Genomic DNA, 16,496 nt, shown 5'->3' with positions numbered 1-16,496 from the left:
AGGAAGAGAGGGGAAAGGCTATGGCTGATCATCAGTTTTTCAGGACCCAGACCACCACGTGCAAAACTCCATCCAGTCCTTAGCCTTAGCCACCTCTACTTTCCAAGACACAAATGTATCCTGCCTATAAATTCCTCAACACTTCCTTTCCCTCCACATAGGTTTCAAATCCCCTCCTCACATCAATGAAACCGAGGAGTTGAGGATCCTGATGTTCATGCAACATCTAAATCTGTATCATCTCCTGGGGCTGCTAAACAGTCAAATAGGTGGTATAAGGCAAGAGAGGAGCAATACATGGAATGATAAAAGGAGGAAAGAAGGCTAAAAGGTTAAGGTACATTTTAGAGGGAATCAACAGTGGGTGCATTAGTTTTGCTTGCTGCCCCCACCTGCTGTGTCATTGTAATATGCTATCATGCATACATTAATACATAACCACAGTGTCTGTGCAGGGACAGAATCATAGAATAGAAGGACCGGAAGGCACCTGTAAGATCAAGTCCATGGGCAGGAGTTAATTGGGCTCGATTGTCCAGCCTCCTCTTGAACACCGCCAGGGATGGCAACTGCACCACCTCTGCTTGCAGGATGTTCCAGATTCTAGTCACCTGGATGGAAAAGAAGTTTTTCCTTATGTCCAGCCTAAACTTTTCCTCAACTAGCTTGTGCCCATTGAACCTCATCCTCCCAAGGAGTGCCTCTCTGAAGAGTTGCTCCCCTAGATCCTGGTGTTCACTCCTGACATACTTGTAGGCGGCTATCCAGTCACTCCTCAGTCTTCCCTTATTCAGACTGAACAAACGCAGATCCCGAAGTCTCTTCTCTATCTCCCAGGCCCTTGATCTTGAGGGTGGCTCTTCTCTGCACCCTTTCAAGCTTATCCACATCCTTCCTGAAGTGTGGTGCCCAGAACTGGATACAGTACTCAATCTGTGGTCTCACCAATACTGAGTACAGGGGTAGAAGCACCTCTTTGGATGTATTGGCAACACATTGGTTGTTATACACCAGACTTCTATTTGCCCTGCTGGCAACTTCATCGCACTGTTGGCTCATGCTCATTCTCTGGTCAATCGTCAACCCAGTCCCTTTTGGATGCAGTGCCAGCCAGTGGACCACCACTCATCATATAGATATGATGAAGTTCTTCCTACCCAGATGAAGGACCCAGCACTTGTCCCTACTGAACCTCATCTGATTGCGTTCAGACCATAGGACCAGCCTGTCAAGGGTGTCCGGGACTCTTGCTCTGCCTTCAGATGTGCCCGCACAGCTTGTCCCCACAGCTTGGTGTCATCCTCAAACAGAATCACTACACTTTCCACTCCCTCATCCAGGTCATTGATAAAGATGTTAACGAACACAGGCCCAAGCACTAATCCCTGGGGGACACTACTGGAGACGGCCCTCCAGGATTAGGCCACCCCATCAATTACAACTCGCTGGGATTAGCCTCTGAGCCAGTTGCCAACCCACCTCGCCTGGTCTAGGCCAGTACCCTCCAACTTGGTTGAGAGAATTTAATGGGAAACAGCATCAAAGGCCTTGCTGAAGCCTAGGTAGATGATGTCCACCTCCTGTCCCACATCCACCTGGTTAGTTACCTGGTCATAAAAAGACACTAGGTTTGTTAGGCATGACTTCCCCCTCGACAAAGGAATGTGGGGGCATATGCACGTGTGCCCACACACACATTTTCAGAACTACCCATCATCTACATGATCCTATTGAGAACAACAGGTACCATGAGGTATGCAACATCTGAAAAATCAGACCAATTAACTCTGTGCCATGGAGAAACTGCTGGGCGCATACATTTTTTGAGACTCTGGACCATGGCTAATTAAGTGTGGCTGAGCATTAAAGGTGTATTCTGGACACTTGCCCAGGTGCCATAACCCCCCTGTGGTGCTGACGGTTCCAGGTACATTCCAGAAACCTACTGGCATCAGCAAAACATTAACACACAATCACTGCATCTGCTATGCTGCCAAGTGTATACAGTAGTTCTCTCTCCAAGTTTGACGAGTTGGGCTTTAATTAAAGTTAGTTATTGGCCTTCTGGCAACCTCTCTCAAGTGGTATGACTTGAGCACTGCTTGTTCATCTGTATCAAAATATGCTACACAGGTGATGCAGTAGCCATTTCTTCACCTGCACAGCAATGGAAAAACTTTCCAGAAATTAAAAAAACAAACAAAAAACTGTACAGTCATTCCCACAATTCGATGAAACGAAGCTAGCAGTTCCTTAGAATTCCTTGATTCATATGTTTCATTCCACCCTTTCAAACTCCCAACAGATTTGCTTTGTACTGCATCTCTAACCCAACAGCCACCAATTCCCTGGCATGTTCCCTCCCTAGCTCTAATTGTCCCTTGGGAATCCACCCAAAAACACTGAGCTGTTAGCAAACACTTAATTTGCATGACAGTCCATCTATTTACAACTCTCTCTCTGTCTCCAAGAAACTAAGTCCCTTCCTCTATTTCAACCTGGCACTGTTAAATTTTCCAATTGCTTTGAACACTAGCATGCCCCCATCCCACTACAAACATGCACTCCATAGAAATGATAGAAAATTAAGGTTGGAAGGGACCTATGGAGATTATCTAGTCCAATCCCCTGCTCAAAACAGGATCATCCCCAAATAGATCATCCTAGCCAAAGCTTTGCCTAGCCAGGTCTTGAAAACCTCCAAGGATGGAGGACTTCACCACCTCTCTGGGTAACCTGTTTCAGTGCTTTACTATACTTCTAATGCAAAAATTCTTCCTAATATCTAACCTAAACTACCCTTGCTGCAACATGAGACCATTGCTCCTTGTTCTGTCATCTGCCAACATTGAGAACAGTGGGGATATAAACAAAATTCAAGCGGTGCCAAAGTAATTTTGTCCATAATATTCATTCCACAGTGCAATGTGTACAACAACAATTTTGCAATAATTTCATTTAAAAATTGCAGCTCAATTATATATTCGTTCGGTGAGCTTTTTCTTTGGGGGAGCTAAACAGCAGCATTGACAGAGTGCTTGGGAATAAGAAAGTGAAATATGGAATCATTATTAGGGGCCTTCAAAAAGGTAAACCCCACCCACTGGTCCTTCTGCATGCACCAAAAGGATGCAGTCAGGCTTGCGTGGCACAGCAACGACAGGTCTACTGTTTCTGAACCACAAGTAGTGCTGCACACAGGCCAGCTAATTATCTTTGCCTCTTAGCACTGTGTAAATGCAGCAATGCTAATCAGCTCTGGTGAGAAGCAGTGCTGCTTAGCCTGGGTGCAGCAATGCTGCTTTTGGGAAAGAATCCTCACACTACCGTTAATTAGGCTGTCCTCATGACTTCACTAAAGCAGCTACAACTATCCAGAACAGGCATAAACTAGGTCTGGTTCTGGAGGTCTACGGAGTATTCAGGACTATACTTTTAGATTTTTTCTTCTGGAACCGCCAGACATACAAAGAAAGGCTTCATGAAGTGTAGTATATGCAGTGAACCAGTTCAATGCCTGGTAAGGAATGAGAACACACCATACCTTATCTCCACCATGCTCACATTGGTGTGGCAAGGCTCGAGAAGTGCACCAAGTGTTTGTGCAAAGATACATACAAGAGCTACAATTATGGGTGAGCAATAACTGCAAAGGAACTTTGGGGAATAGAAGAGAGGGTTGCTTGTGCCTTTCTTTTTCCTTTGAAGGTAACAGGCTGGTCCCAAATGAAATTGTTAAAAATGAACAACAACAACAAAAAACGATGAAAAGTCAAATCTAGAGTTACAAAGCACCCACTCGTGCTAAAATATAAGGTAAAAGATACAGTTTATTGGGTATTAAAGATACATAAGGTGGCTTCAGATTTCAAACTCAGTGGAAAGTATTGTTCTCTCCCTCAGAAAGGGAAAATGGCATGTAGCTCACGCACAGGACTGAGAATGAGGTTTGTAGACAGGAACCTCAAGTAGTGCAAGCTGCAATAGGTCCAATCAATACGGAACAGGTGAGGCCAATTTACCCAGCAGATAGTCACAGGGCAGGGCTAACAACCATGGAGAACTAAAGTTACACGTCTGAATCCATGTTTAAACCAGCTTGGGCTGCTTCCATTCATTTCAGTTCAGCAAGTTAACATTTTCTTCTTCCTATAGAATTACTTGCATATTCTGTAGGTAGTATATAAAAGTTTGTTACCACTATACAGAGGTTTTAAAGGGAACACTCAATGATTGGTCAGCTACGGTTTATAAACAGAAAAATAAAAGGATGACCATTATACTTTCTATAACACTTAGTTCAGGCCAGGTAACAAGCCTCAGTTTGTAGCCAGCACACAAATTCTTAATACTATGCAATGAAATACAAGGGAGTACCACAAAGTTAGAATCTACTACTGAGTTTTTAAGGTGCTTTATTTCACTTGGTTTAAATATTTTAAATTAAATAATCTTACCAGGCACCCCTTTTACTTACTGCACTAGGAACCAGTTTAATTTTTTACGTTCAAATCTCAAATTTGGACATTAAATATTGCATTCTTCCACCTTTCAAATTTTATTTTATTTTTTATAGCCTGCATGCCATAGCTTTATTATTCTGTTAACTGCTAACAGGGGCAAGTCCTGGGAGTGCGTTGCATGCAGCACCTGTGCAGGACAGCCAATGCATGGAGTTGGTCTATGGGCCTGATCTAGACCAGGCCCAGAAACAGCACTTCGAATCATGTACAATTAAAGTTGGAAGGGACCTCAGGAGGTCATCTAATGTAGTGTTTCTCAATCAGTGGGATGCGTCCCACTGGTGGGACTTGAAGGTCATGTAGGTGGGACTTCAACTCATTGCCCGATTGAAAAAATACCAAAGTTGTTTGCACTTCAAATAGATGAATCAACAGATAGCTCGAACAGTGGGTTTTTGTTTTTATCATGGTGGGATCAGGGTTTTTTGACAAAATGGTTGGTGGGACGTAAGGTACGAAAAGTTGAGAACCGCTGATCTAGTGAGTCCAACCCCTTCCTCAAAGCAGGACCATCCCCAACTAGATCATTCCAGCCAAGGTTTTGTCTAGCCGGGTCTTGAAAACCTCCAAGAATGGAGAGTACAAAACCTCTCTGAGTAACCTGTTCCAGTGCTTTACTACCTTCCTGGTGAGAAAACTCTTCCTAATATCCAACCTAAACTTCCCTTGCTGCAACTTGGGACTGTTATTCTTTGTTCTGTCATTTGCCACCACTGAGAAGAGTCTAGCCCCATCCTCTTTTGAACTCCCCTTCAGGTAGTTGAAGGCTGATATTAAATCCCCTCTCAGTCTTCTCTTCTCTAGACTAAATAAGCCCAGTTCTTGCAACCTCTCGTTATGAGTCATGTGTCCTGTAGCAGGGGGCCCAAAACTGAACAGTACTCCAGATGTGGCCTCACCAGTGCTGAACAGAGTGAAATAATCACTTCCTTTGACCTGCTGGCAACATCCCTAACAATGTAGTTCAGTACGTCTTCTTGGCAACAAGGGGACACTGTTGGCTTAGGGCTTGTCTGGTGCAGGTGCCACATGCAGTGTGTGCCCCTAACAAACTCTGTGTGCCGTGTACAGAAGAATCTAGGTCCAACCCCATGCACCTCATGCAGCAGGTACCAAACAAGCTCTGCACACCCAAGACCAACATATGCCCAATCCAGACCACAGTCCAGCCCCATGCCCCCATCTATCCTGCTGGGCCAGATTAGTTTGATTCCCATAGTATAAACTGTTTGAGAGCCAAAGAAGGTATGATTGTCCAGACAAAGCATAGCTGATCAGCACCAAGTAAATTCCCTATTTTAACATTCCTTTGAATGTTAATAGACAACATCAGCACAACCATAGGACCAACAGCAGACAGAAGTGACACTGACACTTGTTTGTGCAACTGTATCCATGGCATATATTATCCTAAGTATAAAAGAATTTGCCCTTGCAAAACAGGGCACCACAGCATTAGTACCCCAAGATAGCTTGTTAAGTTGGATATGGAATAGGTTTATACAGCGGAACTGGTTTCAGTTTAAAAAAAAAAAAAGTACAAGAAAAAATGGTTTTACTGTACACATTTTGGAACAGAAATCCAAAATCCCTTAGTCTTTCTGGTCAGATCCAACCACTTCAGATGTGTGTACACACACACACACACACACCCTTCTTTAGCTTCTATAGACCCTTATTAATAAGATCATCACTTTCCATTAAAAGGGAAAACCACCAACAGACAAAATGCTGGAGAACTAGTCTAAATTTTAAATTAAAGAATGAGGTTTAATTAAATTTTGTTATTCAAGATCCTTCAGCAACTGCCACCTTCCTTACTGACTGCTGCAAGCTACTACTCCAACACGAAAGACTTAACACCTTCTGTTTCTAAAAGCATTTATAGGTTCATTGTTCAATTACACTTTCAGCTGTTTTTACGGAGGACAATTTCAGATGCCCAAGTTCCACAAGTATACTTTTTTTTTTTTTTCATATAAGCCCTTTGAAAAAAAACCTTAGTTATGTTAAAAGTTAGAAATAAAAACTGCATTGACACAGAAAAGGCTTTGATGACGTTGTTCAACATGGGGAAAAATAAGATGATAGAACTCTATGTGATCTTGGATATAAATCAATGGCTGACAGGCTATCTTTTTAGTACTGCATAAAGCATACATTCCTAGAATAAGATCTCCAAGCTTAAGATGAGGATTCTAAAAATCCTCAGAAAGCAATGCAAAATATTTTTCCATTTAGAGACGAACTACTCTATACAAATAAAATTAGATGCAGCTGTGGAAGGGGTGTAGTGACTCAGTGTAAATAAAAGCGTTCATATAGCCTGAATGATTTAATGCAACTAAGCTATGATAGTTCCACATCTCCTAAAGTATTATTGAAACTGCTCACCCAATTTAAACTCATTAAGAATCATATAGTGTATAAGACTGTTCTTCATAACATGAAAGTTGGTTAAACATGAATGGATTCCATTTATAAATGTATCTTATGCCATCCCTGATCATGCAGCAGCCCAGCATGCAAAAGTAAACAGCCTCAATTTGTCTTAGAACTATGAAGTCATGAATTATACACTTATAAATAGGAGCATTTCATGGTGCTTTACACTATGTCAAACTTATTCCATAAGTAGTTGCATGCGGTATACAGCATGGCAGCGAAAACTAGTATTGTAACTAGTCATAATTTCTGTCCTCACTATTGGAAACATCATCTTCAAAGTCACCACCTACTTTGAGTTTCCTGTCATTCCCAATTAAAAAAGAAAAAGAAGAAGGTTCAAGGGATCAAACAATGAGCAGCTGAATAGAAATCCCTTGATATGCTCTCAGATCAATTGACTACTATTCTGCAGCTAAAAGATCAAAAGGCACATTCTGGAAAGGTTAATTTCTGAAAGCTTACCGATACTAAATAAGAATGTTCTAAGATACCTTAGGTTGTGTCTCAAAACTAAGATCAAAGTTATATAATTATCTTAAGGACAAGATGTATCATGAAAATAAAAAGAGAATTTCCCAACTATATTCTCCGAGCATGGAAAAAGTGAGGTCATGATCAATATAGTTTTAAAGGGCGACTGTTCAGAATCTAACAAAAGGATCAGGTGTTTAAAAATACTAAATGTTCTAAGCACTAATCTATTTCAAGCCTCCATTTTCAAGCACTCATTGACAAAACAGTTCCAGTAAGAGAAAATGGTTCCCTATAGTCTAAACACTGCAATCACAGTAACTACATGACTGCTGTACCAAACCAAAGCATACTACATATGGTCTTCCATGAAGCCTCGGGGATTTTACTGTACCTTTATAAGTGTAGGCCTTTTTAAAGAAGAATCAGCATATATCAGGGATCGGCAATGTTTTTGGGCAGTATGCCAAAAACACCCACAACCTCAACTTGTAAGACGTTGGCGTGACTGGGGCGGATGGCAGGGGTGCTGCAAGGGGCCTGATCCTTGTTGTGGCAGCACAGCCACAGCCCCTTCCTCATCATCTGCCCTGAGGTGCACGTGCCAAGCAAAACGCCTTCACGTGCCACACACTGGCACCCATGCCCCTGGTGTATATCAACTATCTAGCCGAGGCTGCAGTAATGCCACAAGTTAACCTTTTAATTGAGAAAAGGAACAGGGGCATGAAATATTTCAGTACTGAATTATAATTTCAATTCAAAAGTAAGGCCTCGGTACAGTTGGGGAGACAAATGAAGTAGCAAGATGAAGAATCTGACACGATGACCCAATTAATTAAAATTGATGACCAGGAAAAATGAAGATAAAAAAACCCCCCAAGAGTGCTCAATCCTGTAAGACTTTTACTTATATGATTACTTATGAGAGTAAAGATTATTCACTCAAGCAAGGTTTTGGAAAAATTGGGCTCAAAGGAAAAAGAAAGGATTGTGACAGAAGGGAACAAATCAGCCTAGCGTCAAGTGTTCCTAATGATCCCTCCAATACCATGCTTTTGAAAAACAGAATATGTATCAAAACACATTCAGAAAATGAAAACTGATTATTTTCAGGATTGGAAAAAAAATCCATATTACAACCCAACCACCTCAATGGACACCTTTGTTAACAGATTTGTAGCACCCACAATACATTGGATAGGTCTGGAGATGGTGTAATGGTGGAAATCGGGGCTTGGCTCATTTAGTTGATGTTAAGTAGGTCAACAGATGACCTTTAATTGACCCACCCTCAAGAGACCCTGGAATAGAGTGCTGTGTGCACACCCACGTGCCGTGTGCAGAGCCCTGGGGTGCCGGGTGCACTACCCCTATAACGGGCTCTTGATTGACAGAAACTGTGTGTGTGGGACTGCAAGCTTGGTGCGTAGGGTGCATGTGAGTGGCTGAACTGAGGTGGGACTGAGAGAGGGAAAGAAGTCAGGGTGCTTGTGGACAGGAGAGAGAGAGACACACACACACACACACACACACACACACACACACACACACACACACACACACGGAGTGGCTGGTTAACTGTGTGGACCATGGAGGTTCCTGGTACTGGACCCAGTTGCCGTGAGACATCTTCTGTCTGCCACCAGAGCAGGAAGGGTCGGCTCCCCAGGCTTTTCCCTCCGGGTGCGTCTTTCACACGAAGTAGCGGCCCTCCGTTCTGTTCGGTAAGCATTACCCCATTCCCCTCTCGGTATTAAGGCTCTTCTTCTTCTCGGCGAGTGTCCGAAGAAGATTAGAAGCTGCTGTCTGAGGTGCAGTTGTCTCCAGTCCAACAACCGGGGCCGAACTGAATAAAGTTCCCTTGCCTTTTATAATAAAGTTCAGTCCTCGTATTTTTGTTGTTGTACTTAGGATTTGTAGATAATTAGACTAAGTGTGTTCTTGTGTAATTGTATAGTTACCTGTTCTTCTCAATGTTATAATAAATCATCTTGTTTGTGTACTGTTATCAATTCTCTTAGTTATTTATTTAATAAAAGCGGGGATTAGATACGCTGTGGGCAAAGAACCACCCCACCCTCTTGGAGGGTTAATTGACAGAGAGAACCGCTGTTTGGGCAGGCCCGGATAATTATAGACTAAATTGATAATTAACCACCAACAATGGAGATCAAACCCCTGCCACCCACAGAAGGGTTCTTACCAGAGAAGTGGGCACAGTGTTAATGTGGGTATTTCACTACCTGCTGTTCAATGGGTAAATGGGGGAGTATATTTTTCCCACCTCTAAGGCTGGAAACTGATTATTTTATTATTTCATTTAACAATGAAACATTATTCTTAACCTTGTCCATCGCTGATTTCCGTGAATCCTCCTGTCTTGGTTTTCTCCTTCTCGCTCCAGTTACTCTTTCGGAGGATCCAACTTGTCCCCCAACAATTTTCTGCAGTATTTCCACAGGGCTCTTTCCTCTTGGTCAACTTCTGTTCTACTTCTATTCTTTGTTCCTTGGTGTTCAGTTCTACAAACATGAATTCCTACTGGCATCTCCAGGCTGAGCATGTGCAGATTCACCTCTGTACTCTAGGCCTGCTTCCAAACTTGACCTGCACCTCCAATAACTCTCACAAACATGTAACCAATTATCAGCTCAAGCACGGCTCTTGAGACGCGTCTATACCACCCCAGTATGGTTCAGAGGCAAGACTAATGAGATGTGATACGCTTGGCACAGCACTAGATACATGCCAAAAAAAAAAACCCACCTCTCACAAGAAGTAGTATTCACTGGTTCCTACCCAGGTGTCCTATTAATAAGCTCCATTTCTCAGGAGACCTTATTGATAGGACCCAGTTGTGCATTAAGCCAGCTACACAACTCCAAATACAGAAGCTAGTGCATGCAGGAATGGGCACAATGTGTCCAAGTACAGCTTTCCCTAAAGCCACACTGGGATGATATAGATCTGCCTCATCCTCCCCTTATCCACAAGCCTCCCTACTACATCCTTTCTTCATCAGCTTTCCCCTCACCGAGGCCCATCATCTAGGTGTCATCTTCAACCTGGCATCTCTATGAAGTCTTTGCAGTCAAGGTACATCTGTCTATCCTTTCCTGTCCAACACCACCTCTATGGCATCAGGACAGCTGCCATCCCCATGCAGACTCATCTTTTCACATTTCATTTACTGCAATATCCTTTTCCCTGCATTGACCAATGCAGTTTTACACCCTTCAAATTCATTCATAACACTGAAGGAAGTCATGACCCGGCCTGTCACTTGTCTACTCTTGTACTTGGACTGTAAGCCATTTGGGGCTGGGACCACCTTTTTAAACATGTGTACATGTTCAGTCTAGGAGAGAAGCATTTATTATAAAATAATTTAGGAAATTTAGGCTAGTATAAAGACGACCATAATCAGATGCATCATAGAAGGTATGAAAAGCAATATATTCATAATGTATACATGGGGTTTTTTTAGTGTTTGCAAGACAAAAACCAAGTGGAATTTCCAAACTTCATACAATATAAATAGCAAATGTATTTTAACACTTATCAGCAGTTTTGTATTGAATGACAACCAAGGACTATTAGCTTAAACACAAAAACAAATTACTGAATGTACTTTGTAAAATGCTTCAAATTATCCCATTAAAAATGAATGCATCTGGACAATACTTTGAACATAAAAAATGCTGAATAAATGCTTAGTATTATATTCAAAATGGAAAAGATGTAATGTATCAATCACTATAACCCAAATGAAAGGGTTACACAGCTTTATCAGCCTGCTAATTCTCATGTCTGCCCACCTCTCATTCACACACAGCAAGGTGACTATCAAGCTTAACAGGCAATTTTAAAATACTGCCAGAAATGTGGATTTTACAGTATGTTCATTCGTAACATTAACCTAATTAATCTGAAAAGTATTATCCATGCAAGTACTATAAGCAACTTTTAGAACAAAATCGATAGCACAGTCTTTAATTCTACTTTTAGAAATCTCCAATAAGTACTTAATCATCCTTAATTACAGTTTTTTAAATACAATCATTTTAAAGAGTCAGTGACAATAGGACCTTATATCGTTTGTTCTACTTCTCTTTCTTTTAAGACATCTTCAGTGACAAAAAGCTACACACAAGCAAGCCTGGCCTATTCAGAAATCAGAAAAGCATTTATGGCCATATTGGCAAAGATTCATTGACTTCAGTGGACCTATACTAATTTATACCCACCAAGACTCTAGTTTTATTAAATTCAATTGTGCTAGTTGAACTAGCTCCTAGACTCTTTCCCTCTACAGATCCAAAGGTTAACACGTAAATGACAGCACAAGTAGAGTTTAGTGGTCCCAATATGGTGTACTGTACCATGACTATATGGTATTTCAAAACCAAAAAAAAAAAAACAACCCATGCAAAGTAGCATGATTGATAGGATTGGGGTCAATATTACAGATCAAGACTGAATTGTACCAACATGATTGTTTGGGAATACCTTCCTAATAAGCAAGTCAGATCTATTATTAGTTCCTTATTTCTATAAGCATTACCTTGAGGCAAACAAAAGCCTTGGTAGGTAGGACTGGCATAACATTGCCCTTCTCTAATCACAGCAGCATCTCACCAAACTTTACCTGAACACATTTCTCCTGTGTACTGTACTAAGAACAAGTATGCTTTCCCCTCAGTATTAAGCATGAATATTTTCTTGATCAAGCCCTCACTTGACAGTTACTTATGTTTCCAATATTTTGCTTATCAAACATTGAAGGCAAACATTATCTTGCCAAACATCGAAGGCCTAGAAAAAATTGGTATCACCATATTTTAGCAATGCACTTGAGTCTTTTTAGACACTACAGTTGGTGACCTTCATTTTGTTACATGGAAACAAGACTGACACCCTAAACAAGTTATCCATGTATGTGAACTGTCATGACCAAAAGAAGCTAGATGCCATCATTTTCAAAAGTTAAAAAGAGTAGAATATGATGAGGGAAGGGCAAAGTGAAAAGAGAAAAAAAACTTTCTTCCTCCCCACCATCATTTTTTTCTTTTGTGTAGGGTCCTCTGCAAATTATGACTTGACCTAATATTTTACAGTCAAAGGAAAAGGCCATGTTTGGTTCAAATTCAAAGGGGTCAAGCCAGCCCTTGTCCAGTGGACACTAGATATGTTATTTCACTGATTCTATTAAATAATCAGCATATTAAGGTTGCTAAAAATCATGAAGAAAGACTTCTTAAAATATTGGTATGTGCATGCCAAGTATTGATGAAAACAACATGATGTAACTTATGCTAGATATTTTTCCTTCGTCTATTTTTTACCACAGCATGTTTCCTGGTAGACAATTCTTATGCCCTAAAGGAAGAAAAAGTCTGCATCTCTTTAGGTAATGAGTCAAACTGACCAGAAAAAAACCCAACTTTTTTTGTACTTCCTATAAACAGTCATAATAGTTTTCAGAGAAAAATCACCCAAAACATTAACAGACAGGGGATGGCAAGGGAAACTGTTTTTGGCATTTTTACAAAATTATACAATCGGGCACAATGGACAATAGACAACGTTCTTTTTTATTATAAAGTTCTGTGTCACGGAACATTTGTAAGGAACATTTATATAAAAACAAAAGTATTGCTCAAGTCACATCCATCTGAATCAAATGATAATATCCCAATTGATTCGTACATCTTCTGCTCCTGACTTCATATGGGAAGCTCCAGAAATTATGATATAATAGAAAATGATTACTTCAGGTAAGGAATTTGATATTAAAAACAAGTTTACTCTTATGAAATGGAATTCCTGATTTCACGTGAACCTGAAAATATTTGGCTTTCTTATACAGATCAGTTTTCATCTGAAAACATCAGAAAATAGAAAACTTTTAAGCCTTTTGATTTTTCATGTTTAAGTTGAACAAAAGTTAAGGATACCTAAATGATAGTTCTGAGTGAAAACACTTTTTAATGTCCTTTGTTAGGTTACTAGGATAGCCTAGACTGGTAAATATTGTCCTGTTTTGATCTTGCTTTCTTCTGTTTGGACCACATCATACACAAATGCATTTAATTTTATTTGATCATTTCCACAGTTTTAGACCCTGTTTCTCCTGTTCCAATATGAGACAATATTTGGGCTGCAAAATCTCCAAAAGAGCCAGATATTTGTTAAAAACTTTTTTTTTTTTGGGCGGGGGGGGGGAGGGAGAAGAAATAGAAGAATTCTTTCCACTTTTAGTTTCTCTACAATACCATGTGGGGTCACTTCCTACCTACCTACAGTACCCATCAAAATTCACTGGCCTTACAAAATTCCAGTTTATTCCGAGATAACATACTAAAACAGGCACCTAAGTCAGTCCTATAAAATATATAGTCACATATACAGCCTCACACACATGCCAAAAATGTGATTTAATCGAATAGCTTATCCATTAACTTTTCACAAAGTGAAACCAGGTACACCTGAGACGTGTCATCACAGAAAAGGTAATTCATTGTGTCCATGAGTTCAAGGATGCTCAATTAATTTGAAGGTTTAAACAAATAAAAGAAAAATAACTCTTACCTTGAATGCACTGAAGTGTTCCATCCTCAGCCCTTATTGTAAAGGTTTCACCTGGATTAACTTGAACCAAAATGACCTGTGAAAACAACAGATTAGATTTCAATCTAATGCTCCAAGATCTGCCTTATTCATTCTACTGTTTATATTACTTACACGTCTGCAGTAAAATAGATGCATTCTAACATTCATATTAGCTACACGCGGCAAACTAGAAATCACCACAGCCTCGAGCATCAGCAGAACTCTAGAATCAATACAGATTTGAAGTTTGCTAGAACATGATATTTATTCACACAATTATATTCCAACCCTTTCTGGTATAGCTAAATTTAAGCCTACTGTATACAGTTGAAAGCTACAAATTTAAGCACTAATCCTATAAACATTTTTGTATGTCTGCATAACTTTGTGCTACCTATTTAAAAAAAATGAAATAGATTCATCTTTATAGGGCTACTGCCTATAAGGCTCAGAGTGAGCCTTGCAGAAAAAGCTTCTGCGTGACATCTTGGGTCAAATTATGCTCTCATTGTGACAGCAATGCAAGCAGCACCTTGCCCCATCAAACTTAGGGCTGCATCTAGTGAAACAAGGTATTAGACCTTTGTATTTATTTTGTTGGATACAAAGCATCCAGCCATAGTTAAACAGAGTGTAGTAAAGTGCACAGAAAAACAACCTACTGTTAACAATAGGATCCTAGATCACAAGAAACTGAGGTGATTATATAGCAGATAGAAATAGGAAATAAACTTTCCCTTAGGCTGTAAAGGGCAGGACTAGGACCAATGGTCCCAAACTGCACAAGAGGAAATTTAGGTTGGAAATTAAGGAAGATTTTTTTCACCATGAGGGTGGTCAAGCATTGGAACAAGCTATCCAGAAAGGTTGTGCAATATCCGCCCCTGCAAATTTTCAAAAGCAGGCTGGACTGACACTTGATTGGGATGATTTAGTCAGAGATGATTCTGCCTTGAGCAGGGGGCAGAACTAGACTTCACAAGGTCCCTACTGTCCTATAATCATCTGTGAAGACTGAAGTTAGACACACAAATGCTTCATCCTCCTATACATAGTGAATAATTTATAATGAACAGTTAGATGTCATTCCTATTCTCCCACATGACGGGAGAGCTGCAGGACCTCTAGAGAACTGGCTGAAAGACATATTACCCCATCCTCTCTGAAACCACTTTCACCATATAATAGAAAGTGTGATGCATTTGCCTGTTTAACTTGTTTCCAGACATCAGTGGGGGATGGGAGAGACTATTTTTAGTGGGACTGCAAAATTATGCTTATCCTGCATGACTTCACAAGCAGCAATATCCTGATCACAATGTGATCTGTCTGTGTTTATTTTAGTCAGCATTTAATATGGGTTTGAACCTGATGGCACTCAGAATACTCACCAACTTCCAGGCAGTCCCTACAGAGCAGCTGCAGAGTCAAACTCCAAATCAATATTACTTATTACTACTCAGACAAGGTTCTTTGGGTAGATGTGATCTCTTTTATTAGACCAACTAAATAATTGGAAAAGATTGTTCTTTGCAATCTTTCAGGAAGTCCTATCTTTAAAGAAGTGTTTTATTTGGAATAAATATTCATTTTATCATATGCTATCCATTACATGTTCAAAATACACAATAGTTGGTTTCAAGCATCATGCCAAATAGGCCAAAACAATTGTTTTTGTTACAAAAAATAAGAAATGTTGATTATATTGGAGCCAAAAAAAATTCCATATTCACATCTGGAACCCAATTTTGATCTACTTATAAGTTAGTACCAAGCCTGGTGCCCTGTGGTGTTTAGAACCAGGGACTTCAACTTTAAATTCATGTCCACATTGCAGGATGCCATTTGAGAAAGAAATGCCATGTTTTCTCAATGCGATATAAAACTATATGACAAATAATTACTGCCTATATAAGCCTAGAAATTACAGTATTGTGGCAGAAGCCCATTGTCATGGTTAAATTTTTAACACAAATTATAAGCCATGAGAGGAAAAATGACAACAAGAGTACCATTATTTTAGGTCTGTAACAGTAATTTTTCACAGAACATTGATTAGCATGGCTTTAAGCCAGCAGACACACCACAGTAAGTCGTTTAGACAAGATAAAAGTAAGAGACAAAAGCCATTCCCATCTCTAACCTCTGCACAATCAACATTTAAGGACATTTGCTCTTCTGCCTAGGAATAACTATGAATTATTCACTAGAGGGGATGGATACATATTCTTTTGTCAAAGGAAACATGCAGAGCAAAATGATAGGGTTGAATAGAGGAGGGGGTGGTGGGAAAGAGGCCTGGTTACAAGGGCACAACAAAACCAAGGCAGCAGCCTATGAGTCTGTAAAGTCACCTAATTATTCTTTTATATACAGCTTTTCAGAAGCAATTTCTGGACTGGCTATTTATCTGATGATATAACACGGTAAGTGGTAAAT

The 16,496-nt window shown here is 40.2% G+C and overlaps 1 protein-coding gene across 5 annotated transcripts in view; it reads right to left on the bottom strand.

Annotated features, from left to right (window-relative positions):
• FNDC3B (fibronectin type III domain containing 3B) overlaps positions 1 to 16,496 on the bottom strand; it is a 362,994-nt gene that overhangs the window by 270,489 nt on the left and 76,009 nt on the right. For all 5 annotated transcript variants that reach the window (XM_059731146.1, XM_059731145.1, XM_059731149.1 and 2 more), the window contains one exon: positions 14,037 to 14,112. In XM_059731146.1, coding sequence (XP_059587129.1) covers positions 14,037 to 14,112 — 76 coding nt within the window. The remainder of the gene's footprint in view (positions 1 to 14,036; positions 14,113 to 16,496) is intronic.

Source organism: Alligator mississippiensis, chromosome 7 (genome assembly GCF_030867095.1).
Source record: "Alligator mississippiensis isolate rAllMis1 chromosome 7, rAllMis1, whole genome shotgun sequence".
Lineage (NCBI taxonomy): Eukaryota > Metazoa > Chordata > Crocodylia > Alligatoridae > Alligator > Alligator mississippiensis.
The sequence above is the reverse complement of the archived record's forward strand: the minus strand, read 5'-3'. Positions and strand labels throughout refer to the sequence as shown.